The sequence below is a fragment of the Rhinolophus hipposideros genome (genome assembly GCF_964194185.1).
Source record: "Rhinolophus hipposideros genome assembly, chromosome: 22".
NCBI lineage: Eukaryota > Metazoa > Chordata > Mammalia > Chiroptera > Rhinolophidae > Rhinolophus > Rhinolophus hipposideros.
This window is the reverse complement of record NC_138068.1, coordinates 20,219,098-20,244,697: the sequence shown is the minus strand read 5'-3', so window position 1 is coordinate 20,244,697 and position 25,600 is coordinate 20,219,098. Positions and strand designations below refer to the sequence as shown.

The window sequence follows — 25,600 nt, the reverse complement described above, 5'->3', positions numbered from 1 at the left end:
ACTAAATAATCCCAGAGAGCAGTCTGTGGTTCTTCTCTCTGAATCTCTGTTCTCTCGATTCTGGGCTTGTGGGTCTTTTTCTGGGTGTATCATACTTCCTGTGACTCAGTTTCTCTTCCCAAGTTCTGAAGTCTTTCCAAATCTCTCACTGATTTGTCACTGCCTGTGTCAGTCTCTGAATCCTAGCCTCCTTGGCTCTCAGTGGAGTGTCTCTTTTCGGCCTTTGTACTCCCCTGACAATGGGAGGTAAAAATAGCCCAGGGGCTGTGCTGGTGGAGATAAAAGGGAATTTGCCTTTTGTGTCCTGTGGTCAGGCTGGGGGGGCTGTGACACGTGGAGATTGCTGACATAGTTCTCCTCCGAGCTGACCTTGACGGCGGCAATAAAAGGGGTAGCCCAGCTCCCAGCCCTCACCAAGGTGCTGAGGTGGGTGATCAGGGCTGGGGTTGGAGCTGAGGGGAGGGCAGGTGGGCCGGTGGGTGAGAGTGCCTGTGGGTTGGTATGAATCTCTGTATCTGTGGGAGAGGATGCTGTGGTGTTTCAGGGTGTATGTGTATGTATTGGGGGCTCACCAGGGAGGCTGAGGTGGGGAGCCCAGGGAATCACCTAGTATAAGACCTGTGGGTTGTGAATCATGCCCCAGTTTGGGGGCCCTGGTCCCTCAGTTCCTCCGTCACTGCCATCTTCCAGTGCCTGCTGCCGTGGACCGCCTTGAACCTCCAAGATTTTTAGTCCCTCATACTCCACCTCTCAGTGCCACCACCATGATGGATGTGAGTGAACTCGGGGAGTCCGCCCGCTACCTCCGCCAGGGCTACCAGGAGATGATGAAGGTTCACACTGTCCCGTGGGATGGTAAGTGAAGGCAGAGAGGGCACAGCCACAGAGAAACCTTTGTGGACTCAGACCAGGAATGGGCAGGGGTGGCACTGAGCTCCAGGCTGAAGAAGCACACTCTGACCTGACAGCTTTAGCTCTGGACCTTTCCCTCAGTCTGGGGTCCTGAGGCTAAGTTCTGTGTATATCACTGTGTTTGTGAGCAAGCCTCGTTTTGCCCCTCTGTGAAATGGGACAGTATTACCTGCCTCCCGCAGCTGCAGTCTGTGGCTAGAGCCTGAGGCCTCTGAGGTGAGAGTGTCTGGTATGCATGCAGGCTGCCTCTGTGTGTCCATAAGACCTGTGCTGGAGTTATTTTTAGTGCTTTCCATAGAGCTAAAGCCTCTGTTTATTAGGGACTGGAATAAAGACTACTATTTATGACCTGGTTTGCTCATAGGACAATAATAACAATAGGCAATGTGTATCCAGTGCTCATTGTGCGCCAGGCCCAGAGCAGATGACCTTCCATGCATGATCTCAACAACCTAGGGAGGTGGGGACCAGGGCTAGCTTCATGGGTGTGCTATCTCTGCAGTTGCAAAGAGCACTGCCCTCAGAAGGGCCTCATGCTTGATTTAACACTCTATTACCATCTTGGAATTTTTAATAATTATTTTTAACAAGGGGGTCTGTATTTTAACACTGGAGCCTGCAAGTTATATAGTTGGTCTTGGCTAAGATACGTGGCTAGTAAGTGGCAGGACAGGGAACAGAACCCAGCGGTCTGTAGCCTGAATCCGTGCCTTCACCACCATGATCCATGGGCACCCTGAAGCTCTGGGGCCAGCTGGCCAGGCACAAAGGGGCACAAGACACAGTTAGGAGACCTGGGTTTAAGTCTTCAGCAAAATGGAGAATGCAGAATCCCGCTGAGAATTGTGTGCCTGATGTTGAGGGCTGTTCCATGTGGGGCCTCCGGAGATGCTCACAACATTTTGCCTTTGTGGGAACAGGCCCAGAGAGAATGAGGGATTTTCCTGAGGTCACAGGGCAAATATGGCAGAAACAGGAATCAGAACCGAAGTGTGTCATCCAGGGCGGTGAGGGACTGTTGTCAGTCAGGTAATCCTCTGAGATCTCTAGGGATCCACCCAACTCTGCCCTTCCAGGAGCCTGGGTCTGGAAGATCTTGTCTGGGTATTCCTGCGTCCTGACAGGGGCCCCTGGAGGGGCACAGCTCTGTGGATGTGACTTGGGAACCCCAGCTGGAACGCCCCCAGCCCCTGCCCCTGGGTGCTTCCCAGCTGCTCTCAAAGCCCCAATGCTCTCCCCCCAACCCAGGGAAGAAGCGGGTCTGGATACCTGATGAACAGGATGCCTACGTGGAGGCTGAGGTCAAGTCGGAGGCTATGGGGGGCAGAGTCAACGTGGAGACCAAAGATCAGAAGGTTTGGCTGCGCCTTTCCCAGGGTTACCTCCCCTGCCCCCCAGGTCCAGCTCCCGTCCAGCGCGCTCTGTATTCAAGGGGATCTGGGAGCACACAAGGGTGAGAGGTTGGTTCCTGCCCGCCAGCGACTCCACGATGCAGCCTCCCTGGCAGGTACTGATGGTGCGCGAAGCCGAGCTGCAGCCCATGAACCCACCCCGCTTTGACTTGCTGGAGGACATGGCAATGATGACGCACCTCAACGAGGCGACGGTGCTGCACAACCTGCGCCAACGTTACGCCCGCTGGATGATCTACGTGAGCCAGGGGTCAGGGCGGGGCCGTGGGTGGGGCCGGGCTGGGTGTGCCTGGGGCAGCGGCACAGGGGCGGGGCCGTGTGCAGTGAGGGGCGGGGTGATGTCCTGGCTGTGGAGGCGGGGCCACGGGCTGGGGCAGGGCTAGAGGTGGGGCTGGAGGTTCGGTTCTGGGATTGCAGGGGCGGAGCTGCAGCAACGGGGCCGCGGAGCTGGAGATATGGGCAGTGGGAAAGAATAAGGGCTGGGGTGAGGCTAGGACAACCACAGAGGGTTTGGCATGGCGCATTAAGTGGCTCCTTGGGGAATATTACAAGGGTCATGGTTTTGTGAGGGCTGCAATGGAAACTTGGCCTCCAACAACCCACCTCCACACTCTCTCCACAGACTTACTCGGGCCTGTTCTGTGTCACCATCAACCCCTACAAGTGGCTCCCAGTCTACACACCCTCTGTGGTCGCCGCTTACAAGGGAAAGCGCCGCTCAGAGGCCCCACCCCACATATACGGGGTGGCGGATAACGCTTACAATGATATGCTGCGCAGTAAGGGCCTCTTGGACTCCTCTTCCTCTCTCCACCCAAAACCCCTACCTGAACTCCAGGGAATCCTCTGTAAAGGACCCCCGTCCCTCCACTTGCATTGTCCTCCTTTTGATACTGCCAGACACCCTAGCACAGCCATTCTGTCTCTCCAAGTGGGAGCTGGCCTGCAGTTTGGAGGGCCCATCTGGTCCTTCCCACTTCTGGCCCTCGGTGGTGGAAGGGCTGCCCCGGTGCCATGGATACCCAAAGTGTTCCACCTGGGGCTGGTCCCTCACCTTAGTTAACTTCTCCATCTCCTTCCCTTTCCTCCAGACCGAGAAAATCAGTCCATGCTGATCACGTAAGTGTGGGGCTCTGGGAATGGGGTGGGAAATGCTGGCCATCTGGCAGAAAGGGAGTGGAACTAAAATGATTTCCCAGGGTTGATTCTAAAGTGCCTGGGGCAGGACTTTTACTACCTGGAGCCAGTGTCCCAGCTGAAGCTAAATTAGAGCATATTCTCTGCCCCTATTCTGGACAACCACATTATTGATGATGGACAGGGAAGGGACACCAAGTACCAGAGTGATCACCAGCCCTGATCCCCCTTCTCCCCAATACCTGGAATCTTTTCCTACCTTGATCTTTTGGGAGTTCTGATTGTGGCTCAAGAAGAGCAGGAAGATTCCATTCCCTTTCCTCTTTCTTACCATCTCTATCTCTGAATCTTGTCTCTGATCCTTCATTTGGCCCCATGGGAAAGTGGTAGAATTCTTACATGCTAAGTTCATGTCTTGCTAAGGCACTATGGACATTGTTTGTGTGTAATGTGTGTGTATGTGCAGCTGGTGGTTAAGAGCAAGGCCTTTGAAAACAGAAGGACCTGGGTTCAGGTTCTGTAATCACTTCCTGCTGCTGTTGCCCTTGGGCCTCTGAGTCTCATCAGTAAAAGCCGAATAATCCTACTTACCTACCATGCCGAGCTATAAGGAGTCAGCAAGTTAATGTATGTGCCTGGCAAACAGCAGGGACAGTCACATAACTTTTCTGAGCCCCATCCTTATCCATAAAATGGGGGTGATAATGGTGCCTGCCTTACAGGGTTTCTAAAGGCTTAAATAAGCCAATAGAGGTAAAGCACTTGGCCCAATGCCTGGCATTAAGTTAGTGCTCAGTAAACAGTGGCATCATGTGTGTTCTTATCTCACAAGCGTTGTCTACACTGGCTGGCTTTGTAAACAACTCACCACCTCTGAGGGCTAATCCATCTGGGAGGGGGTGTTTGAGTTGGGGGTCCTAACGTTGCAGCTGGGTTGGGAGAGGGCAGAGGGGCCCTACTTGAGGGGTGGGGCATTGGGGACTGGGAAGAATTAGAGTGGCCAGATTGGCATTGGTGACTCATGTTTGTGTCGTCCAAGCGGAGAATCTGGGGCCGGTAAGACGGTTAACACCAAGCGGGTCATTCAGTACTTTGCCATCGTCGCTGCCCTGGGAGACGGGCCGGGCAAGAAGGCCGTAAGACTCGCCCATTTGGGCGTTCCTCCCCACTGCTTCTTACTGTTTTTCTTTCTCTTTGTTTTTTTTCTTCTTCTTTTCTTTTCTTTTTTTTCCCTTTTTCTTCTTTTTTTTCTTTTTAAGTTGATTCCCCAGAGCCTCCAGCCCTACCTGAGCCTCCCACCCTGGTGGGGGACTCTGGCCTGAGCAAGGCTTGACCAGAGAGGCTGTGGCCACCTCTGCCACGCTGTGTGACCCAGTTCCGGGCCTGTCTCAATGTTCCCAGTTGTAACACAGAAGGGTGGGACCACATCACTATTCCTAAACTTTTAATGTAATTTTCTCTCTCAACATGGCCTTCATATTTTGAAGGAGTTTACCAAGTAGGCCACTTTTACTAAGAAGTGATTATTAGTTTCCATGCACCAAAGACAGTTACCTGCTGTCAGTCAAACAAACAGGGATATGTGGAATTTAGCTAGAGTGAAGGGCACTTGACATTCCCAACAGCCAGGCGAGGGGGCAGTTTTGCACCTTGTGACTTCTGATGGTTTTTGAAAATTCCTGAAACAATGGGGGACCAGGGTTTTGTTTTGTTTTTGGTTTTGAGGTACAACATTCATTCCTAGCCTCTGGGCCAGTTGTTCAGAGCTCTCCCCCTCCCCCAATCCACCCCAAATCTGGCTGCCTTTTTCCCCCAGAAGCCTAAGGCCTCCTCCCACACAGCCCCCAATCCTGGTCCTGTTGAGCCTTGCTTTATTCTGGGGCATTTTTCTTTTCCCTTTTTCTTTTCTTTTTTCCACTTTAAGTTTTCTTTTGTCTTTTTGCCTTTTCCTTTTTTGCCCATTTGATTTTCTTGGTTTTTGATTTTTATTTCAGTTTTGTTTTTTTGTTGTGGTGTTGTTTTGTTTTTGCTGTTGACTTTTTGGTACCCTTGCCTCCTTTCCCTTCCCATCCATTTTCCAAACCCCTAAAGTGTCTGTGAGGATGCTGCAGAAAGTTGGGGCTTGGTCCAATAACAGGAACGGAGGATAAAGAGAGGCAAGAGCTGGCAGAGTGGGGGCAGGGAGGCCCTGGGCAGAAAGGAGTCCTGCATTGTATATTCCATAGGTGGGTGTCAGGCAAGGGAGGTGGAGAGGAAGGCTGGCCCACAGGGGCCTTGGGTGCTGGAACTTAAAAGCCTTATCAATCCCTCTTCCTTCAGCCCCACTTTTGGACATGGGTGTGTGGAGTGGAGCTCGGGGGGAGGGAGTCTTGCCATTTCCCTCCTGCCTCCATTCCCCCCCCAGAATATTTCTGGGAGCATTTTTTAAGTCTTGGACTCCCTGGAGGTGAATGAATAATCAAACGGTCCTGGTAGCATGGCACCTGTCACTCTAGAATCCACTCCTTCCTTTTCCTCCTTTTCTTCCCAGGCTGCTGGGATCCAGGGTAGGGAAGAGAAGGAAAGGGAAACGGAGGGAAGCCAAGGATGAGGCTGGGAGAGGAAATGGGGTGGGAGGGCCTCTCAATTCAATCAGTCCCTTTAGGTGAGACATATGGGTGGCTTTGGGTGTCGTGGGAGGGAGATTCCTGGGCTCAGTGCCTGCTCTGTCCCCCACTTACTGTGTGGCCTTGAGCAGATCACTTCCCTGCTCTGAGTCTTAGTTTCCTCATTTGCAAAGCAGGGTAATATGCACCTGGCACGGCCATTTTGAATAATCGTCAGTGTAGAATTGTACAATGAAGATATACCTAGTCATACTACAAAGAAGTGTGGAGAAGGGCAATGGCAGAGGGAGGTGAGGGTAAGAAGGTTCAGGTGAAAGAGATCTCTTCCACCCATAGAGCATCCTTCTTAGAGGAGGGGACACGTGAGTGGACGCTGAAGGGGAGTAGATTTTAGTCAGGAGCCTCTAGGGCATGGGGTAGGAGTCACTTCTTGGAGTGTAGGAAATGAAGGGATATGGAAGAGGCCAGAGATGGAGCTGGGGGAGGGGAACGGTTGCAAATAGGAGACCTCCTGAAGCAGCCACCAGCCTCAAGACCCTGACGAGGGCCATGTCTGCTCCTACTTTCTAGCATTTCTCCTGGTAACAGTCCTGGGAGGGTGAGGCATGGAACGTGGGTTGGGGGGGGCTACACATCTGGGTGACTAATGTTCACTATCCTGCTAACTGCTGCCACCCCTGGCCTGGTAAGACCTCACACCTTCTAACTTTGTCTTCCTTCTTCCCCCAGCAATTTCTGGCCACAAAGACTGGGGTAAGTATGGGGCCAGTGTAAGTGGGGCATGCAACAATGATGAGGTCCTGGGGACCCCCCCACTTCCCCTTCCCAACCCAAGGTTGTCAGGATGGGCTGATATCCAGGACCATGGCTGCTCTGGTGTCCCAGGCAGTTAGCAACCCTCACCCCACCAGGGCACTCTCGAGGATCAAATCATCGAGGCTAACCCCGCCATGGAGGCTTTTGGCAACGCCAAGACCTTGCGGAATGACAACTCCTCCCGTTTTGTGAGTGGCTACAGCGGGACAGGTGGTGGTGGGAGCGGGATCAGCAGCAGGGGAGACACAGGTCGTGGGAACCTGCAGCAGATAGGGCAGCTCTGGCTGGGCCCCTGACCGAGGCTGCTCCTCTCCCCACAGGGCAAGTTCATCCGAATTCACTTTGGTCCCTCTGGGAAGCTGGCATCTTCGGATATTGACAGCTGTGAGTCTGAGAAAGGGTGGCGGAGGGCGGGGACGAGGACAGAGGCCAAGGCCTGGGTCTTTTCGCTGGAACTGAGTCTCCATCATCAAGTCCTTGGGGCTCCCAGCTGTTCCAGGCACTTCCTTCTGTCCTCTGGCCATTGCCTAGCTCAGGCCACCTCACCCTTCACCTAGAACATTCTACGAGCCTCCATGTGTTCTCCCTGCCTCCATTTCCTCTGCTTGATCCTCCAGCCAGAATGACCCTTTCATGGATACTAATCTGACTGCGTCGTGTTCCTGCTTAGAAACCTTTTCTAGATCCTGTCACTTTCAGATAGAGACCCAAATTCTTATTTGGCTAGTCAGGCTCTTTGTGCATGGGCCCTTACCACAGCCCAGTCTTTTCTCTGGCCATGATAGGGCAGGCCTGTGCCCCCCACCCCAGCCTCATCTGTACACGTCGCGTCCCCCTCCTTCCTGGAAGCCCCTCCTAGCACCTCTCTGGAGTTGTCACCCATCCTGCCTCACCTCGCCTGGCTGCACAGACACCAGGTGCCCAGGCCACATGCACAGAGGGGCCTCCACACTGACCACTCCCCACCGTGGGGTGCCTGGCCAGGTCCTGATGGATAAGCACAGGCATGCGGTGGCGGGGGCAGGGAACATTGTAATTCATGCCCCGACCGACCACGTGCAGACACATGGAGGCTCTGCTCACACACGCACACACGGTTACACACGGATGTACCGGGGGATACACACACATTCCCACACTGTGACGTGCACAGATGGAGAGACACCCTTCAGTACACGTTGGCATGTGTGCAGACCGTGTCTCTACACACCCCTACCCCCTCAGCCCTACTGGGGGGACCTGCTCTGGGGAGCTGCAGGGGACGGTAGGCCAGTGCCTCCCTTTCTCCCAGATCTCCTGGAGAAGTCACGGGTGATCTTCCAGTTGCCTGGAGAGCGTGGCTACCACATCTACTACCAGATCCTGTCGGGGAAGAAGCCAGAGCTGCAGGGTGAGGGCAGGGATGGATAGGGTGGGGGTCAGAGCACACAGGGCTGGATGGGAGTGGGGCTGCCTGGCCCCTTCCTGGCCCCCGTCAGACCAGGCCCTGGGATGTCTGTTCCCTCACTGTTCTGGGGTCTGTGACATCCCATCTTTCCTCTGAGCCCCTCTGTTCCCCCCACTCCTTCCCGAGACTTCTGGTTATTTCTGAGCCCTCTCCTCGTGCTAGGGCACAGGCCCCTTAGTGCCATTACCCTTGCAAAATTGTCCCTCCTACTGGCCTGAGACCAGAGAGGCCCCACACAGCACCAAGGGGGGACCAATGGCTCTGTCTAGACCCAGCCCCCCTCTCTTACAAGCCCCTCAAGGGCAGAGTCTATTCCTCCCTGTGCCCTAGCACCCAGCACAGGGTCTGGGCCAGAGGGGTAGCCATGAGCAATAGTGGAAGGAAGAGTGAGACATAGGGACTGGCACTCATCCCTCAGAAAACCATAAAGAAAGATAAGCCGTGGACACGGGGGTGGGGTGAGAAAGAGGCTGCAGTGAAGTCCTGGGAGGGCCCCCAGATCTGCTGCGCCAGGATGGGGGTAGGAAGATAGCTGGCTGACACAGCCAGACCCGCCTTCTCTGCCCTGTGTTCCCTAGACATGCTGCTTCTGTCTATGAACCCCTATGACTACCACTTCTGCAGCCAGGGCGTCATCACCGTGGACAACATGGATGACGGGGAGGAGCTCATGGCCACGGACGTACGTCTGGTGGGAGCCGAGCGGGGCACCTGTGGTGTGGGGCCGCGTGAGGCCAGGGGGAGCCCAGGGCGCAGCCTCAGTGCCCTTGGCTTGGCAGGACCCTGGCAGAGCCCAGACGTCTCTGACCCTGATGTCTCCTGCTGCCCCCCACCCCCCACCGCAGCATGCCATGGACATCCTGGGCTTCAGTGTGGACGAGAAGTGCGCCTGCTATAAGATTGTGGGTGCCCTCCTGCACTTCGGCAACATGAAGTTCAAACAGAAGCAGCGGGAGGAGCAGGCTGAAGCCGACGGCACGGAGAGTGAGGGGCCCTGACCTTGATCCCAATGTCCTCTCCTTGACTATTACCCGAACCCTTGGCCATCACCTTTGCTCTCAGGCTTACCTGGCCCTTATTGTAACTCCTGACTTCTCAGCTCCAGACCCTCCCCTTCCTGAGCTGTACAGTTTGCTGGCCCTGAACTTGTTGGCCCCTTCCAGCCTCTCTGTCTTAGCGCCAGCCTGAGGCCAGTTGAGCCCCCAGGTACTCAAATTCTTGGCCTCCTTTCCTCATGCCCCCTATGTGCCCTGCCAGATGCTGACAAGGCTGCCTACCTTATGGGGGTCAACAGTGGGGACCTCCTCAAAGGTCTTCTGCACCCCCGAGTGCGTGTGGGGAATGAATACGTGACCAAGGGCCAGAGTGTGGAACAGGTGAGCGGCTTGCAGGCCGGGGCCCATCTGGGGGCAGTGGGGCAGGGTGCCCTCCTTGCCAGGTCCCCAGCCCAGCCTTACCATACCTCCAGGTGGTGTTTGCCGTGGGGGCTCTGGCCAAGGCCACCTATGATCGGCTGTTCCGCTGGCTGGTATCTCGGATCAACCAGACACTGGACACAAAGCTGCCCCGTCAGTTCTTCATTGGGGTCCTGGATATCGCCGGTTTTGAGATCTTCGAGGTGAGAGCAGCCCACACCACCAGGCTCTATTGTCCGGGCTGGAGGACCGTGGGTTGGCTAGGGCAGGAACCATGGGCTTCTGCGTGGGGGCGGGGTGGCCTCATACACATCCCTGTCCCTCCATGGGCCTCCCTGTCCCCATCCACAAGGAGGCCTGCTGAGCCCGGCACCTCCCTCTGCAGTTTAATAGCTTCGAACAGCTGTGTATCAACTTCACCAACGAGAAGCTGCAGCAGTTCTTCAACCAGCACATGTTCGTGCTGGAGCAGGAGGAGTACAAGCGGGAAGGCATCGACTGGGTCTTCATCGACTTCGGCCTGGACCTGCAGCCCTGTATCGACCTCATCGAGAAGGTGAAGCCCAGGGCAAGCTCAGTGCCGCGCGGAGAGGGTGTGGGTACCGTGAGTGCGCAGGACGGCCTGTGTGCTTGTATGTGAGTGAGCACGTGCAGGTGTGCACGTCAGTGTGTGTGCACTGGAGTGAGCTTGTGCATGTGTGTGGCTGTGGCCATGTCCCTACGTGTGTATGAATGGGAACATGTCCATGCACGTGATAGGTGTGCTGGAGACTGGGCGTGAAAGCATGTTGGTGAGTATGTGTGAGCTGTGTGAGTGGGCATGCCAGCCCTGCAGACTACAGCCCCTCATGGGTGGACACAGTTTTGCAGTTCACAAGGTCTCCCCCTCTTGCAGCCACAATTGCCCTGGACCCTCAGACCTGCCCTGAGAGCAAGGCAGAGTACCATGTGCTTGTTTATTTGTTCATTGGATTGTGAAACATTACATATGCCTTCCCATTGTACAAAGAGCGGAAGAAAGAAAAATCAAAAGAAAATTTGAAAAATCAGAAATAAAGGGGAAAAAAATGTTTCCTCCAATCCCCAGACAACCAGAATCTTGGTGCTTTGGTTAGTTTCCTCCAGATCCTGTATCCTGAGCATTCGTTTTCTCTTACAGACAGACTCATTTCTCCTCTTTTTCTCTGAAAATGTATTTTGAACATTGAACGTTGTTGAAGAAGGCACACAAGTGCGTGCAGCAGATGATTTTCAGACAGTGCAGTTCTGTACTCTCCTCCAGTTGGCCATTTAGGTGATCCACAGTTTTTTTGCTCTTCAAGGAGCACAAAGTATTCATTGCCTTGTTTTGCAGGTTAGGAAACTGAGGCTTAGAGAGGCCTACGGGCCCCACGGCTAGTAAGTGAGGAAGCCAAAATTTGAACTCAGCTGCTGTTTTTGAATTTACTATATGCAAATGTGTGTGTGAGATCACGGAGCTGGGGGTGAGTGGGTACAGAGATGCCAGTTGAGTTTGTACACTTCTCATAAGTCAAGAGGACATCTCAGAGCTGCGAATTGTGCAGAAGCGGGTTAGAGGCCAAGCCACAAACTTCTTTCTTAGAAGACAGGGCTCCTGGGTCCGAGTCCGGTCTCAGTCAGAGCAGGTGGCTAAGGTGGGGGCATCTGGGAATACTCCCAGAGGAGGGGCTTTGGGAGGATAGGCTGGCTTGATGGAGGCCCTGCAAGCCTGTTCCCTGTCCCCAGCCGCTGGGCATCCTGTCCATCCTGGAGGAGGAGTGCATGTTCCCCAAGGCGTCAGATGCCAGCTTCCGGGCCAAGCTCTATGATAACCATGCGGGGAAGTCCGCCAGTTTCCAGCAGCCACGACCTGACAAGAAGCGCAAATACCAGGCCCATTTTGAGGTGGTCCACTATGCGGGTGTGGTAGGTGCCTGTTGGAACCCCACCTCTTACCACACCGCTCCCTGCTCCGGGTTCTCCCGCCTGGCCTCAGTGCCTGTCTGGTCTCTCCAGGTGCCGTACAGCATTGTGGGCTGGCTGGAGAAAAACAAGGATCCCTTGAATGAGACAGTGGTCCCCATCTTCCAAAAGTCGCAGAACAAGCTCTTGGCTACCCTCTATGAGAACTATGCAGGCTCCTGCTCCAGTAAGTACTGAGGGACGAGACTGTCATTCTGTAGGGGACTCAGAGAGTGATGTCCCTTGGAGTGACTGGTCCCCATGTCTCTCCTAGCCGAGCCCCCCAAGTCTGGGGTGAAAGAGAAGCGTAAAAAGGCAGCATCGTTCCAGACGGTGTCCCAGCTGCACAAGGTGAGGCCCAGTCAGAGCCCCACGCAGGCCTCCCCCTGCAGCCTCCTGCCCCGTCCTCGCTCGCAGCTCTGTCCCCTGCACCCTGGGCGGGCGGCCGTTAAGACTTGCAGTGATGTTTAACTCCTCTCCACGTGAACATCACAGCAAGTCTGTGCTGCTTCCCGTTCCCACACTGCCTCGGCAGGGTTTTGGGGAATGGGGTGGGAGCCACAGGGGCCTGTGGGAGGGATGGGCGGGTTGGGTGGGGGCGGTGAAGACCTTGGTGATGGTGATGGGGCCCCGGCAAGCGAAGAGGGCAGAGGGTCACGAACAGACTGAAAGGACAGACATGTGGAGGCTGCTTAGGTGCCTGGCCCCTAGTCCTGCACGGGTCGATCCACTGTGGTTTCCAATTCTGCTTCTCTGCCCTGTGTGCCTTCTCCCCTCTCCCCGCCCCCAGGAGAACCTCAACAAGCTGATGACTAACCTGCGGGCCACACAGCCCCACTTTGTCCGTTGCATTGTCCCCAACGAGAATAAGACCCCAGGTAGTCACCCTGGGGCTGGGTGGATGGGGTGGGGGGACATTGAAGGGAGGGGACATGGCATACTAGAAGCTGGGTGTTCCCCTCCAGAGCCTGCATAGTCCTCACCATGTCTGAACTGTTGGTCGTTCTTCTGGGGTATAAAGTGTGTCCAGGACCTCTAACCTTTCCCTCTAACTCCCACCACATCCAGGGGTCATGGATGCCTTCTTGGTGCTACACCAGCTGCGCTGCAATGGGGTTCTGGAGGGGATCCGGATTTGCCGCCAAGGATTCCCAAACAGACTGCTCTATGCCGACTTCCGGCAGCGGTGGGTGTCTTCCTGCCCCAGGCCTGGCTCCTCCCCAGCGCCCCCTCCACAGCCACCTTCCCCCTTGCCCTCCACGTGGTAGAGGCAGCAGCCTGAGGGGGTCGGAAGGGCACACATTTTAGAGCCAAATAGTTCCAGTCCCTGAGGAGGATGCAGGGGATGGGCAGGCTCCCCCAGTGGGGGAGATGCTGGTGGCTGAGACGGGGTGGGATTGGGAGAGAAATGAACAGACTTGGGGTGAATATTGGAGGTACGGCCAGCAGGCTTTGCTGAGGAATTGGATACAGAGTTAAGAAAGAGACAAGGGTGACTCCCAGGTGTTTGGCCTGAGCAACTGGGGAGTTGGTGGTCAATTTACTGAGATACCAAAACAGGGTGCTTAGATTTGGGGGAGGCTGGGGGGCATAGTGGGTTGAGCTCTACTTTGAACATGTCAAATGTGAAATGTCTCCAGCAGATACCCTAGAAGGCAAGTTGAGGGGCCGACTGGATTTATTAGTGTGGAGCTTGGGGGCAGGCAGAGCTGACTGTAGATTTTTAAACTGAACGAGGACTAGACTTCCCATAATGCCTGGCACCTCATGAGTGCTCAGTGGTAATACTATCAGCTCCCTCCCCTGCCCTTTATCAGTTTGATTTTGTCGGGCTGCAAGCGGCCAAAGTTCCCTCCCCTTCTAGAAGTAACTGCGGTCATCCAACTGACCGTTACACATGTGTGTCTATACAAATACTGGACACATGGGCGTGCACGCACACATACACACACACTGTTATATGAGTTTGTGTTTTCATGTAACAATATGTCTTGGAGATTGTTCCTTATCAACAGACATAAGTCAGCATCATTAATTTTTTTTTTAATTAAGAGCAGTTTTAGATTCACAGCAATACTGAGGGGAAGGTACAGAAAGTTCCCATATACCCCCCTGTCCCCACACGTGCATGGCCTCCCCCATTACCGACACCCCCCCACCAGAGGGGGACATTGGTTACCACTGGTGGTCCTCCATTGACACATCATTACCATCCAAAGTCCATAGGTCACACAAGGGTTCTCTCTCAGTGACCAGTATTCTGTGGCCTTGCATGAACGTGTAACGACATGCAGCACCACCCGTTCTGCTGTGGCCGTGAAACACCCCACAGCAGTGAACCCTGCTTTCTTCATCAGTCCCCTAGTGAGGGGCCCTGTGTGTTTCTAGGGTTTTGCCACAGCCAACCTGATTGGTGCACGGCCCTGCACACACATGCAAGTGTGTCCATGTTAGAAACAGACGCGCCAGAACCCTTGCTCTTGTTGGTTCGGTAGAATTCTGTCCCGACTGTTTCTTCAGTTTGTGATATGCTGTACCATATCACCTTCTTTATATTTTTGGTCTTCTTAAAGAAATTATGAAAAGTGCTGCATGCCTCTTGTAAGAACTGCAGCCTCTTAAAGAACTTTCCTACTGGATGCATTTAAACACAATCCAAGGTTTTTTAGCAGAATGTGCCGTACACCCCCCCCCCACCCCCGTGTCGTGATGCCTCCCCAGGGAGCCTCTGCTCCAGCCTGGGAGGGGCCCAGGAGTATGTCGCCCGCGACCCCCACCAGCCTCCTCGGCCACAGGCCGCTCCTCATCAGCCCTCCCTGCTCACCCAGGTACCGCATCCTGAACCCAGGCGCCATCCCGGACGACACCTTCGTGGACAGCAGGAAGGCCACAGAGAAACTGCTGGACTCGCTGGACATTGACCACACGCAGTACCAGTTTGGCCACACCAAGGTCAGGGCGCACAGGAGTTAGAGCTACCCCAGGTGTGGGTGGTCACATTGGACAGGGGACATGCTGGTGGTGGAGGTTACACCTGCTGCCCCCACCCCCCCAGGTGTTCTTCAAGGCTGGGTTGCTGGGCGTCCTGGAGGAGCTTCGGGATCAGCGTCTGGCCAAGGTGTTGACGCTGCTACAGGCGCGGGGCCGGGGCCGCCTCATGCGCCTTGAGTACCAGCACCTGCTTGGGGGCAGGTGGGTGTGGGCAGGCATGGTGGCAGGACACAGGGTGGCTCCCAGAACCACCAGGCTCTGTGAAGCCTGTCATGCTATCCTGTGGGTCAGATTCTGGCTGGTTGGGGGTGTCTCTGAAAGGGCAAGGTTCTCTTTTATGCCCCTCAACCCCCAACTTCCATTTCCTCACCTCAAAAGTTGGTAAGAGCACCTGTCTCCACTCCAGGCCATCCCAGAGGGTGGCCCAGAGGGCTAATAAGGCATCTAGTGTTTTCCCAGACTCTTACCAGACCCAGGCAAAACACTTCTTTTGCATTATCTGGGTTAAAGGAGGGACAGTCCTAAGAGGTAGGTGCTGTGATTATCTGTCCAGCAGACCTCGTGTCTGAATCAGCGCCATCCCATCACAGCTGGCTAGTGGTGGGGGAGCCAGGAGGCTGGGATGTGAGCCCAGGCTCTGTGGCTTTACCACTCCTGGTATCTTTAGGACCCTGGCAAGAGCCACCAGGACATTCAAGGCTTGTGAGTTCCCAACCTGGAGGCAGACCCGTGGGACTGGGGGCCTCTCCCTCAATCTCCCCTGTAGAGCAGAAGCATTAGGACCTACTTGAAAGGTCTGTTGGGAAGACTAAATGAGGTCACACACTAAAGAGCTTGGTGCAATGCCTGGCCGGGGGAGGTGAACGTCAGAGAACATCAGGGAATATCAGAGCTGTTACTGTGAAGGGCACAACACAACCTGCTGGCCACCACTTCCTCCCCCTCCCCAGGGATGCCCTGTTCACCATCCAGTGGAATATCCGGGCCTTCAATGCTGTCAAGAATTGGTCATGGATGAAGCTCTTTTTCAAGATGAAGCCACTGCTGCGTTCGGCGCAGGCTGAGGAGGAGCTGGCAGCCCTACGGGCAGAGCTGCGGGGACTGCGAGGGGCCCTGGCCACTGCAGAGGCCAAGCGCCAGGAGCTGGAGGAGACGCACGTCAGTGTCACCCAGGAGAAGAACGACCTGGCTCTGCAGCTGCAGGCAGTGAGTGGGGGAGGGAAGGGGTTTCCCTGGTGCCCCCTGGCATCCCCAGTGAACCCCAGGCTGCTGTGAGGAAATACTACCACCAGACGCCTGGCCAGGGTGGACCTGATGTGCCCAGGCCTTCCCTGGGTCTCTTCTTACTCCAGAGGTGCCATGAGAGGGGGCTATGGGCTCGTGTCCATGCTCAGCCCCCTATAGACCGAGCCTCCCCAAGCCATGGGCTCAGTCTGTCCGTGTCCTAATGCTCTATACCTGCCACCTTGGTTTCTCACTAAAACTGCAGTGGAACCCATCTCCCCAGCTCTCCCCTCTTTACCGTCCTTGAAATAGACCTGTACTCCTTTCTCTGGTGAAGGGCCATGGGTACCAGGTGGCAGGTAACAGTAATAACCAGAGGGTAAGGATCAAGGGTCTGGAGTTTCCCCAAGCCCACAGAGCCATTCTTTCATTCAGCAAATATGTTGAGTGTCAGCTGCGTACCAGGCTAGCTCTGGGGATACATTGGTGGGAACACGGGATGGGCCTGTGGTCGCAAAACTCCAAGCTAGAGCAGGAGACCATCAGGCAGCCAGGCCACCCAGGAACCGGAGAGGCAGGAGAGAATCCCCGAGCCCCTCCACGGCCGTGCAGCGCTTGGCATGCCCGCTGCTCCCCACACACCCCCTCAGAAGGCCTCAGCCCCGCACTTCTCTCCTAAAGCCCTTGTTTGGGCCTCTCTCTGGGTTGTCCCCAGCCTCTCTAATGTTCCCCTCTTGATGGTGCCACTTCTGTCCCTGCCCATCCTCTCACCCGAGCCCTCATCCCGCCCGAGCCCCTTCAGGGCCAAGAGCAGGTCACAGGCATTCCTTGGTCCCCCAGAGCCCAGCTGAGCATTGATATCAAACCTTTGCCTGGACAAGTGAACTTTCTTCTCTAGGGCCCGGCCTGGTGTCCCTCAGCGGGTTTGCCTGGCCCTGCCTCAACTCTTCTCCATTCTGTGTCCCCTGCAGGAGCAGGACAACTTAGCAGATGCGGAGGAGCGCTGCCACTTGCTAATCAAGTCCAAGGTGCAGCTGGAGGCGAAGGTGAAGGAGCTGAGCGAGCGGCTAGAGGAGGAGGAGGAGGTGAATGCCGACCTGGCCGCCCGCCGGCGCAAGCTGGAGGATGAGTGCACGGAGCTCAAGAAGGACATCGATGACCTGGAGCTGACGCTGGCCAAGGCCGAGAAGGAGAAGCAAGCCACTGAGAACAAGGTGGGGCTGGTGGGCCCGGGAGGAGGCCCAGGGTCAGGGCGGGCTTTGGGGCCAGGCAGCTGCAGGTCCACCTCCTGGCTCTGCCAGGCCCGTTATGTAGCCTTGGGCACGCCACTTCCTCTCTGTGCCTGAATTTCCTCATCTGCCAAATGGGGTTAAGAGTAGCACTTACCTCCTAAGGGTGGGTGAGGATTCAGTGTGTAAGCAGCCCTTGCTAGCACTGCCCACCAGGCCTAACATGCAGTAGGTGCTCAGCGAATGCGAATGATGGCCACTCAGATGGATGGCAAACGCCTTGAGGGCAGGTCCCCTGTCTCCCAGCTCTAGCTCCCAGGCGCCTTCACGTGCCTTCTATCCTGGAACCCTTTCAACAAACCCATGTGGTTCCCAGACCTGGGAGTACTGACTTCATTGTACAGGAGGGGAAACTGAGGCTCGGGGGTAAGCTGCTTATTCAGGTTCTACCAGGTGCTCACTGAGGAAGCCAGGACTCAGAAGCAGCCATGTTGAACGCCTGAAACCACACAGAGCTGGCATTTATGATGTCTCAGTCTGGGCTAGGCACTGTGCGAAGGGCATTATGAGCATTTGCTCATCAATCCCTCAGTACGCCTTGGGGAGGATGGCACTGTCATCCTCTAGGGATGAAGAGACGAGGGTCCGAGTGAGGTGACTTGCCAGAGGTGCCCTCGCTAGAAGAGGCAGTTGCTGTGACCTGGCATGGTGGCTGCTCAGTGTGGGAGGGACATTTCCAGGGTGACCCTGGCCTTGGCCCAGGTAAAGAACCTGACGGAAGAGATGGCGGCACTGGACGAGTCAGTGGCCCGGCTGACCAAGGAGAAGAAGGCCCTGCAGGAGGCCCACCAGCAGGCGCTGGGCGACCTGCAGGGCGAGGAGGACCGTGTGAGCGCACTAGCCAAGGCCAAGCTCCGGCTGGAGCAGCAGGTGGAAGACGTGAGTCGACCACAGCAGAGGGCTGTGCAGTGGCACCGGGGAAGCTGGGACGGTGACGGGCTGGGCCCAGGGGCTGAGCACGTCTGCCCCACCCCGCTCCACAGCTGGAGTGCTCCCTGGAGCAGGAGAAGAAGCTGCGCATGGACACGGAGCGGGCCAAGCGCAAGCTTGAGGGTGACCTGAAGTTGACGCAGGAGTCGGTGACGGACGCTGCTGAGGACAAACAGCAGCTGGAGGAGAAGCTCAAAAAGTAGGTGTGGGGTGGGCAGCAGACCCCACCCCGGAGCCTGCACCTGTTTCTCACACCCTCTGGACTCTAGTCCCCCATGACTGCAGAGGATGAACATGGAGGGTTGAGAGATGTGGGTCACTGGGGTGCCCTTCCAGGACCTAGGGCCCCAGCCGGGCTCTGGGGCCAGGGCTTTAGAGGGAATGCAGGGGTGAGGTCATGGGGCTACTCTGGGTACAGACTGCCTCAGGCAGGGTGTGTGTTTGGCGGGGCGGGTGCCCGGGGACCCCAGGCATGTGGATGGAAGTTAGAACCAGGGCCGGCTCATGCCCCTCTGTGATCTCCAGGAAGGACTCTGAGTTGAATCAGCTGAACCTGCGGGTGGAGGATGAGCAGCTCCTCGGGGCCCAGCTGCAGAAGAAGATCAAGGAGCTGCAGGTGTGTGGGGGATGGGCAGGGCAGGAACTTGGGTCAGAGGCCCACAGAGGTGACAGCTGCCACCCGCTGTCCCCAGGCTCGGGCGGAGGAGCTCGAGGAGGAGCTGGAGGCAGAGCGCGCGGCCCGGGCGCGCGTGGAGAAGCAGCGGGCGGAGGCGGCCCGGGAGCTGGAGGAGCTGAGCGAGCGGCTGGAGGAGGCTGGCGGCGCGTCCGCGGGGCAGCGCGAAGGGAGCCGCAAGCGCGAGGCGGAGCTGGGGCGACTGCGGCGGGAACTAGAGGAGGCGGCACTGCGGCACGAGGCCACCGTCGCCGCCCTGCGGCGCAAGCAGGCGGACAGCGCAGCTGAGCTGGGCGAGCAGGTGGACAGTCTGCAGCGGGTGCGGCAGAAGCTGGAAAAGGAAAAGAGCGAGCTCCGCATGGAGGTGGATGACCTGGGCACCAGCGTAGAGACTCTGGCGCGTGGCAAGGTGTCTGCCTCCTTTCTGACCCTGACTGGCCTTCAGCATCCTCTCCTGACCCCTACCTAGCTAATCCCACAGCCATCCTAACTCTAAACCAATTCTGCCTCCAACGGCGGACCCCTGACCAACCCATGCCAACACCACATACTAGTCCTGACCCCTTCACCTGGCATTCAACCCAACCCCACACGAGTCCTGACCTCCAACCTGCACTCCAGCTCATTTCTGACCCAGCATCCAATTCCAGCCTCTCAGCCCTTGACCTGTGAACTCTGAACTAATAGCTGTCCTGTTTCTGTCCTGAATCCCAGCACCCAGCCTGACCCCTGACCATTGTATCAACTCATCCTGACAGCTGGCCTCTGACCACTGTCCTCAACTGACTTCAGACTCTAGTATCCTAACCTCACCCTGACCCACTGGCCTTTGGACTAGTTCAGCTCTCTCACTTCTGATGACCCTGAACTTGGGGCTCTGCTGTCCCTTTAATTTCTGGGCCCACGTCTAGCCTTCTACCCTGTTTCCCTGAAAATAAGACCGTGCCAGAGAATCAGCTCTAATGCGTCTTTTGGAGCAAAAATTAATAGATCCGGTTTTATTTTACCATAAGAACCGGCCTTTATTATATATAATATACATAATATAATACCAGATTTTATGTTAATTTTTGCTCCAAAAGACGCATTAGAGCTGACTGTCCGGCTAAGTCTTATTTTCGGGGAAACACGGTAGTTCCTCATCCCAGTCTGATTGGCAGCTGTAGCTCCTGCCCTGATTTATAAACTTGTCCTGACCCCTGACCCTGCATCCCAGGCCAGTGCAGAGAAGCTGTGCCGGGCCTATGAGGATCAGCTAAGTGAGGCCAAGATGAAAGTGGAGGAGCTGCAGCGGCAGCTTGCAGACGCGAGCACCCAGCGTGGGCGGCTGCAAACCGAGAATGGTGAGGCCAGAGGCTCAGCTGGGTGCCCCTGGGGCCTCATTGCTACCCCTCACCTGCTGACATGCTGGCTCACCCCTTGGCCTGCAGGGGAGCTGAGCCGCCTGTTAGAGGAGAAGGAATCTCTGATTAGCCAGCTGAGCCGCGGGAAGGCCTCAACCACCCAGAGCCTGGAGGAACTTCGGAGGCAGCTGGAAGAGGAGAGCAAGGTAGGCTGACCGTTGGCTGCCACAGGGCGGGCAGTGTGGGCGCCAGGGCCACTGGCCCAGCCCAATGCTGACGTCACTGGGGTCCCCACAGGCCAAGAGTGCGCTGGCCCACGCCGTGCAGGCTCTGCGGCATGACTGCGACCTCCTGCGGGAGCAGCACGAGGAGGAGGCCGAGGCCCAGGCCGAGCTGCAGCGGCTGCTGTCCAAGGCCAATGCTGAGGTGGCCCAGTGGAGGAGCAAGTACGAGGCAGATGCCATCCAGAGGACTGAGGAGCTGGAGGAGGCTAAGTGAGTGCCTTGCCGGCCAGGCCATCACCTCACAAGGGCGACGCCTGCACCTCTGAGCGCTATCGGGGCCAGCGGACATGTGGGGGGCCGTTCTTCTGTCAGCTTCCCTCTGCCACACAGTCCATACCCTGTCTGCTCCCGTGACCTAGAAAGAAACTGGCACTTCGGCTGCAGGAGGCAGAGGAAGGAGTAGAGGCTGCACATGCCAAGTGCTCATCGCTGGAGAAGGCCAAGCTACGGCTGCAGACAGAGTCGGAGGACGTGACACTGGAGCTGGAGCGCGCGACCTCAGCAGCTGCCGCGCTGGACAAGAAGCAGCGGCACTTGGAGCGGGCACTGGAGGAGCGGCGGCGCCAGGAAGAAGAGATGCAGCGGGAGCTGGAGGCGGCCCAGAGGGAGGCCCGCAGCTTGGGCACCGAGCTCTTCCGGATGCAGCACAGCCACGAGGAGGCTCTGGAGGGCCTGGAGACGCTCAGGCGGGAGAACAAGAACCTCCAGGGTACGGCCCATCCCAGGCAGGGTCCGAAGCCTCGCTGGGCCTTTGGGAGCACCGTGGAGTCACACAGGGTGCCCTGGTGGGCTCACCCTGCAATTCGGGTGAATGAAGTGACCTGGGTCGGAGCTTGAGCCATGGGAGTGGCTCCTCAGTCCCCTGTCCACTTTGTAGAGGAGATGAGTGACCTCACAGACCATGTCAGCCTCAGCGGGAAGAGCATCCAGGAGTTGGAGAAAGCCAAGAAGGCTCTGGAAGGGGAGAAGAGCGAACTCCAGGCCGCACTGGAGGAGGCTGAGGTCAGGGGCTGGCCACAGGGGTGGGTGGACACTGACTTGCTCCCCTAACCTCCCACCACCTCCCTTAAGACACCCCAGGCCACACTGCCTATTCTGCACCCCAGGGGGCCCTGGAACTGGAGGAGACCAAGACTCTGCGGATCCAGCTGGAGCTATCCCAGATCAAGGCTGAAGTGGACCGGAAGCTGGCAGAGAAAGACGAAGAGTGCACCAACCTGAGGTTTGGGGTTGGGGCCATCCCTATGCACTACCACCCAAGGGTCTACCTGTCCTCCCCGGGGCTAACAGCCCCTCCCATCCCAGCCACCTGAGAGGAGGAGAACGGAAGGAAGGAAACAAGGTTTGCTGAGTCTCCACTATGGGCACAGACTGGCACCGACACTAGTTTGCCTCTCCCACTCGACTTTCTCTGCTCGGGATTATTGTGCAGTGTGGAGGTGAACCTTGGAGGCTGCAGCACTGGCTCAAGGGGACACAGTGGGGTTAGAGCCAGAGTTCAGCCCATGCCTGTTTGCTCCAGACCCCCACTCTTGTCTGTGAACTTACTCTGATGGGCGACAGGCAGTCACAAGGGGCTTGAAACCAGGAAGGGATGGGTTGCGTCTCCAGCATTCCTTGGGTGTTCATAAGAGCAGATGGGGTGCCTGTGCCCACCTGCTTTTCAAAGGCCAAGACCCCCAGCTCCTGTAATCTCCCTCCCACAGGCGCAACCACCAGCGGGCGGTGGAGTCCCTGCAGGCCTCCCTGGATGCAGAGACACGGGCCCGCAACGAGGCCCTGAGGCTCAAGAAGAAGATGGAGGGTGACCTCAACGACCTGGAGCTGCAGCTGGGCCATGCGACCCGCCAGGCCACAGAGGCACAGGCAGCCACGAGGCTGCTGCAGGCCCAACTCAAGGAGGGGCAGGCGGGGCGGGAGGAGGAGCAGCGGCTGGCGGCCGAGCTCCGGGAGCAGGCCCAGGCCCTGGAGCGGCGGGCTGCACTGCTGGCCGGGGAGCTGGAAGAGCTGCGGGCCACCCTGGAGCAGGGAGAGCGCAGCCGGCGGCTGGCGGAACAAGAGCTGCTGGAGGCCACCGAGCGCCTCAACCTCCTGCATTCACAGGTGGGGACAGGGATTCCCAGGTGCGTGTGGCGTGGGCACTGTCTGACTCTGAGGCTCTGCCTCCCCCCAGAACACAGGTCTGCTGAACCAGAAGAAGAAGCTAGAGGTGGATTTGGCCCAGCTGAGTGGAGAGATGGAGGAGGCTGCCCAGGAGAGGCGGGAAGCTGAGGAGAAGGCCAAAAAGGCCATCACCGATGTGAGGCTGGGCCATGGCAGGCTGGGAAGTGAGCCCCAAGGCCTTCCACTGGGGCTGGTCACTCGTGACCATGCCACCTCCTTCCCCACAGGCAGCCATGATGGCCGAGGAGCTGAAGAAGGAGCAAGACACGAGTGCACACCTGGAACGGATGAAGAAAACACTGGAGCAGACAGTGCGGGAGCTCCAGGCACGGCTTGAAGAGGCCGAACAAGCTGCCCTGCGGGGCGGGAAGAAGCAGGTGCAGAAGCTGGAGGCCAAGGTGTGTGCAGCCCTCCGTGTCCCTTCCCCCACCTGGTGGGTAGCCTGAGGGCAGGGTCGGGGCAGCAGCCCATGCCCCTGCCGCTTGCAGGTGCGGGAGCTGGAGGCTGAGCTGGACGCTGAGCAGAAGAAACATGCCGAGGCCCTCAAGGGGGTGCGGAAACACGAGCGCCGGGTCAAGGAACTCGCATACCAGGTGGGTGACAAGGTCCACCTTAAGGGGTGGCCTGGGAGGTGGTCTGGTCGGGGCCAGACCTGAGTCCCCTCTGCGTGCACAGGCCGAGGAGGACAGGAAGAACCTGGCTCGCATGCAGGACCTGGTGGAGAAGCTGCAGAGCAAGGTCAAGAGCTACAAACGGCAGTGTGAGGAGGCGGTGAGTGCACCGGGTCAGGGCCTCCAGGGCCCAATGCTGGGTAGGATGCCTGTGGTACCCCAACTTCAGTGCTGCCCCAGGCTCTGGGGCCTGGGGAGACACCAGCAGCAGTGAGCCACGCTCCGTCCCTGGGCCATGGCTTCCCTGTTGTTGGCTTTGTGCGGGGGCAGTGAGCCTGCTGTCCCAACGGCAAGAGATGAGACCCAGCTCTGTCTCTGACAGGACCCAGGTGCTCCCCCCTTCTGGGCCAAATCTGGCACGCGGGCACCCCCTCCTTCCTGCTTCGGGTACTGGTGGGAGCTGAGGACCAGGAGAAGCCAGCCCCTTCTGGGGATGGGGTGGGGACCAGACTGACCATCTCAGTTACCAAGGGGTGACCAGCCTGCTTGTGCCCCCAGGAGCAGCAGGCCAGCACAAACCTGGCCAAGTACCGCAAGGCCCAGCACGAGCTGGATGATGCAGAGGAAAGGGCAGACATGGCAGAAACCCAGGCCAACAAGCTGCGGGCACGGACCCGGGATGCCCTGGGCCCCAAGGTAAGGAAAGGGTGGCCTGGGGCACCACCCTGCCCTCTGCATGGGGCAGTGGGTCCAGCTCACTCAGCCCCCCTTCTTCCTCAGCACAAGGAGTGACGCCTGCCGTGCGCCCCTCACCTCACCTGCTGAACCTGAATAAACGGCCACGTGTGCAGCTCCAGCGGCTTCCTTCTCATTCTTTGGGGCTCAGGTGGGGAGGGGAGCACATGGTCCCACGGACAAAAGTCAGGTCCACATCAGTCATTTAAAATAAAGTTCTTTAATAGTCTCCACTTAATTGGTTTATTTGTTGTTAATAAATTGGCAACACAAGGGGGGGGCCTAGGGTGTGGTCCCAGGCAGGCTCCTGTGTGGAGGCTCAGGCAGGAGACACTGCCCTGGGGCAGGGACGGGGCACAGCCAGCCCGTGCCCCAAGGGATGGAAGGAAAAGTTCCTCCACTTATGGGGGAACCCCCTGGGATAAACACAGCGGCCAATGAGCAAACAGAACCAGAGGAGCTAAAGGAAAATGAGGGAGGGACAGGTGGGCAGGCTTGGGGGAGGGCAGCATTCTCTCGTATCCCCCACCCCTGCCCAGGGCTCAGAAGCCTTTGCCTGGGTCCAAAGGCTAGGACAAGCGTGGCTCACAGATTGGGGGAGGGTGCACATTATCAACCTCCCCGCCCCAGGACTAACAGCCAAGAGACTGGGCAGGAGCTCAGACAGAGCTCCTTTTAAAAGTCCCCTTACCTCTGGGTGGGCCGAGGCCCCAAGCCTCTGAAGGAAGGGGGGCTACTGCCCCGTCTTCATCCTGGGGGTCCTGAGGGAACTGAGGTTCCCCAATGATGGATGCTGGGGTTCTCAGACCCAGGGGCCAAGGACTTCTAGACACTCCCTCCCACCAAGCCTGTACCTGAAGACCTGGGGCAGACAGAGAGCAGCAGGAAGGCAGGGGTGGGGACAGGGCAGGGCGTGCGGCACGTGCACCCACGCTCACTCGCACTGGTCCTGGCCCAGCAGCCTCCCGAGGCCTGGCCCAAGGTCACTCCTCGGTGAAGTCCCTGTCTATGTCCATGTAGGGCTCCTCGATGTAGCTGACAAGGGCAGAGGGTGACTGGCGGTCCGGGTTTAACAGGATGGACACGGTCTCTTTCCAGTATGAGAAGCTGATGCAGGAGCTCTGGGCAAAGAGAGAGGGGCTGGGGGGGCGCCTGGAGGACCAGGTTGAGCCCGGCACCCCGCAGGGAGGGCCTTAGTAAGGGGACAAAGAGCTGCCAGGCGGGCACATGGCCCGAACGCCCCTGAGGGGCCCTGGGTCTGCGTGCCCGCAGCCCACCCACCACACCCACTTGGGTGGGGCCCTCACGTTCTCCAGGCAGGTGCTGTCCTTGTCCTTGTGCAGGTAATGCTGCTGCCAGAAGCGCAGCAGGTTGTGGAAGTTGTTGAGCAGGAAGCCGGGGTACTTCTTGCTGTGCTCCATCCGCTGTAGCAGCCGCAGGTACAGGGGCAGCCGCTCTTTCCGTCGGGCCAGCATCAGGATCACGAGGCTGGTGTTGAGGCAGCTGACGTTCTCCTGCAAGGCCCAGCCCAGCCGAGTCAGGTGCCGCCCCTGGTGGACCTGGGGTGCCACTGGGTAGGGAGGGGGTGGCCCAGGCCCTGTGGAACCATGCACTGAGCTGCCCCTGCACGAACCTGAGGGGACTAGGGAA

At 57.4% G+C, this 25,600-nt stretch overlaps 2 protein-coding genes across 4 annotated transcripts in view; one reads left to right on the top strand and one right to left on the bottom strand.

Annotated features, from left to right (window-relative positions):
- Window positions 1-696: 696 nt before the first annotated feature.
- MYH7B (myosin heavy chain 7B) lies at window positions 697-24,186 on the top strand. The gene is made up of 41 exons (XM_081033597.1): window positions 697-855; window positions 2,161-2,267; window positions 2,420-2,563; window positions 2,947-3,103; window positions 3,416-3,443; window positions 4,501-4,597; window positions 6,797-6,820; window positions 6,979-7,071; window positions 7,204-7,267; window positions 8,175-8,273; window positions 8,909-9,012; window positions 9,176-9,314; window positions 9,588-9,706; window positions 9,799-9,948; window positions 10,131-10,301; window positions 11,492-11,671; window positions 11,762-11,894; window positions 11,982-12,058; window positions 12,498-12,585; window positions 12,776-12,893; window positions 14,536-14,659; window positions 14,763-14,899; window positions 15,649-15,904; window positions 16,894-17,136; window positions 17,914-18,090; window positions 18,195-18,340; window positions 18,667-18,757; window positions 18,834-19,223; window positions 20,031-20,157; window positions 20,245-20,363; window positions 20,455-20,651; window positions 20,801-21,150; window positions 21,319-21,443; window positions 21,548-21,663; window positions 22,148-22,544; window positions 22,615-22,740; window positions 22,832-23,002; window positions 23,093-23,197; window positions 23,280-23,375; window positions 23,774-23,911; window positions 23,996-24,186. The coding sequence occupies exons 1-41, from the start codon at window positions 765-767 to the stop codon at window positions 24,005-24,007; spliced, it is 5,826 nt and encodes a 1,941-aa protein (XP_080889723.1). The 5' UTR covers window positions 697-764; the 3' UTR covers window positions 24,008-24,186.
- Window positions 24,151-25,600, bottom strand: part of TRPC4AP (transient receptor potential cation channel subfamily C member 4 associated protein) — a 62,613-nt gene continuing 61,163 nt past the window's right edge. For 2 of the 3 annotated variants that reach the window (XM_081033599.1, XM_081033598.1), the window contains exons 18-19: window positions 25,258-25,464; window positions 24,151-25,071 (exon numbers count right to left, since the gene is read on the bottom strand). In XM_081033599.1, the coding sequence (XP_080889725.1) occupies window positions 24,934-25,071; window positions 25,258-25,464 (345 nt within the window). In that variant the 3' untranslated portion in view covers window positions 24,151-24,933. The remainder of the gene's footprint in view (window positions 25,072-25,257; window positions 25,465-25,600) is intronic. The other variant, XR_013992269.1, reaches the window with a different exon arrangement.

Bases quoted from the DNA above. Each gene is read 5' to 3' on its own strand.
- MYH7B (XM_081033597.1), top strand. From the start codon at position 765: ATGATGGATGTGAGTGAACTCGGGGAGTCCGCCCGCTACCTCCGCCAG. The intron at 6,821-6,978 runs GTAAGTATGGGG...TCACCCCACCAG, and splicing joins TTCTGGCCACAAAGACTGGG to GGCACTCTCGAGGATCAAAT. The intron at 15,905-16,893 runs GTGAGTGGGGGA...TGTCCCCTGCAG, and splicing joins TGGCTCTGCAGCTGCAGGCA to GAGCAGGACAACTTAGCAGA.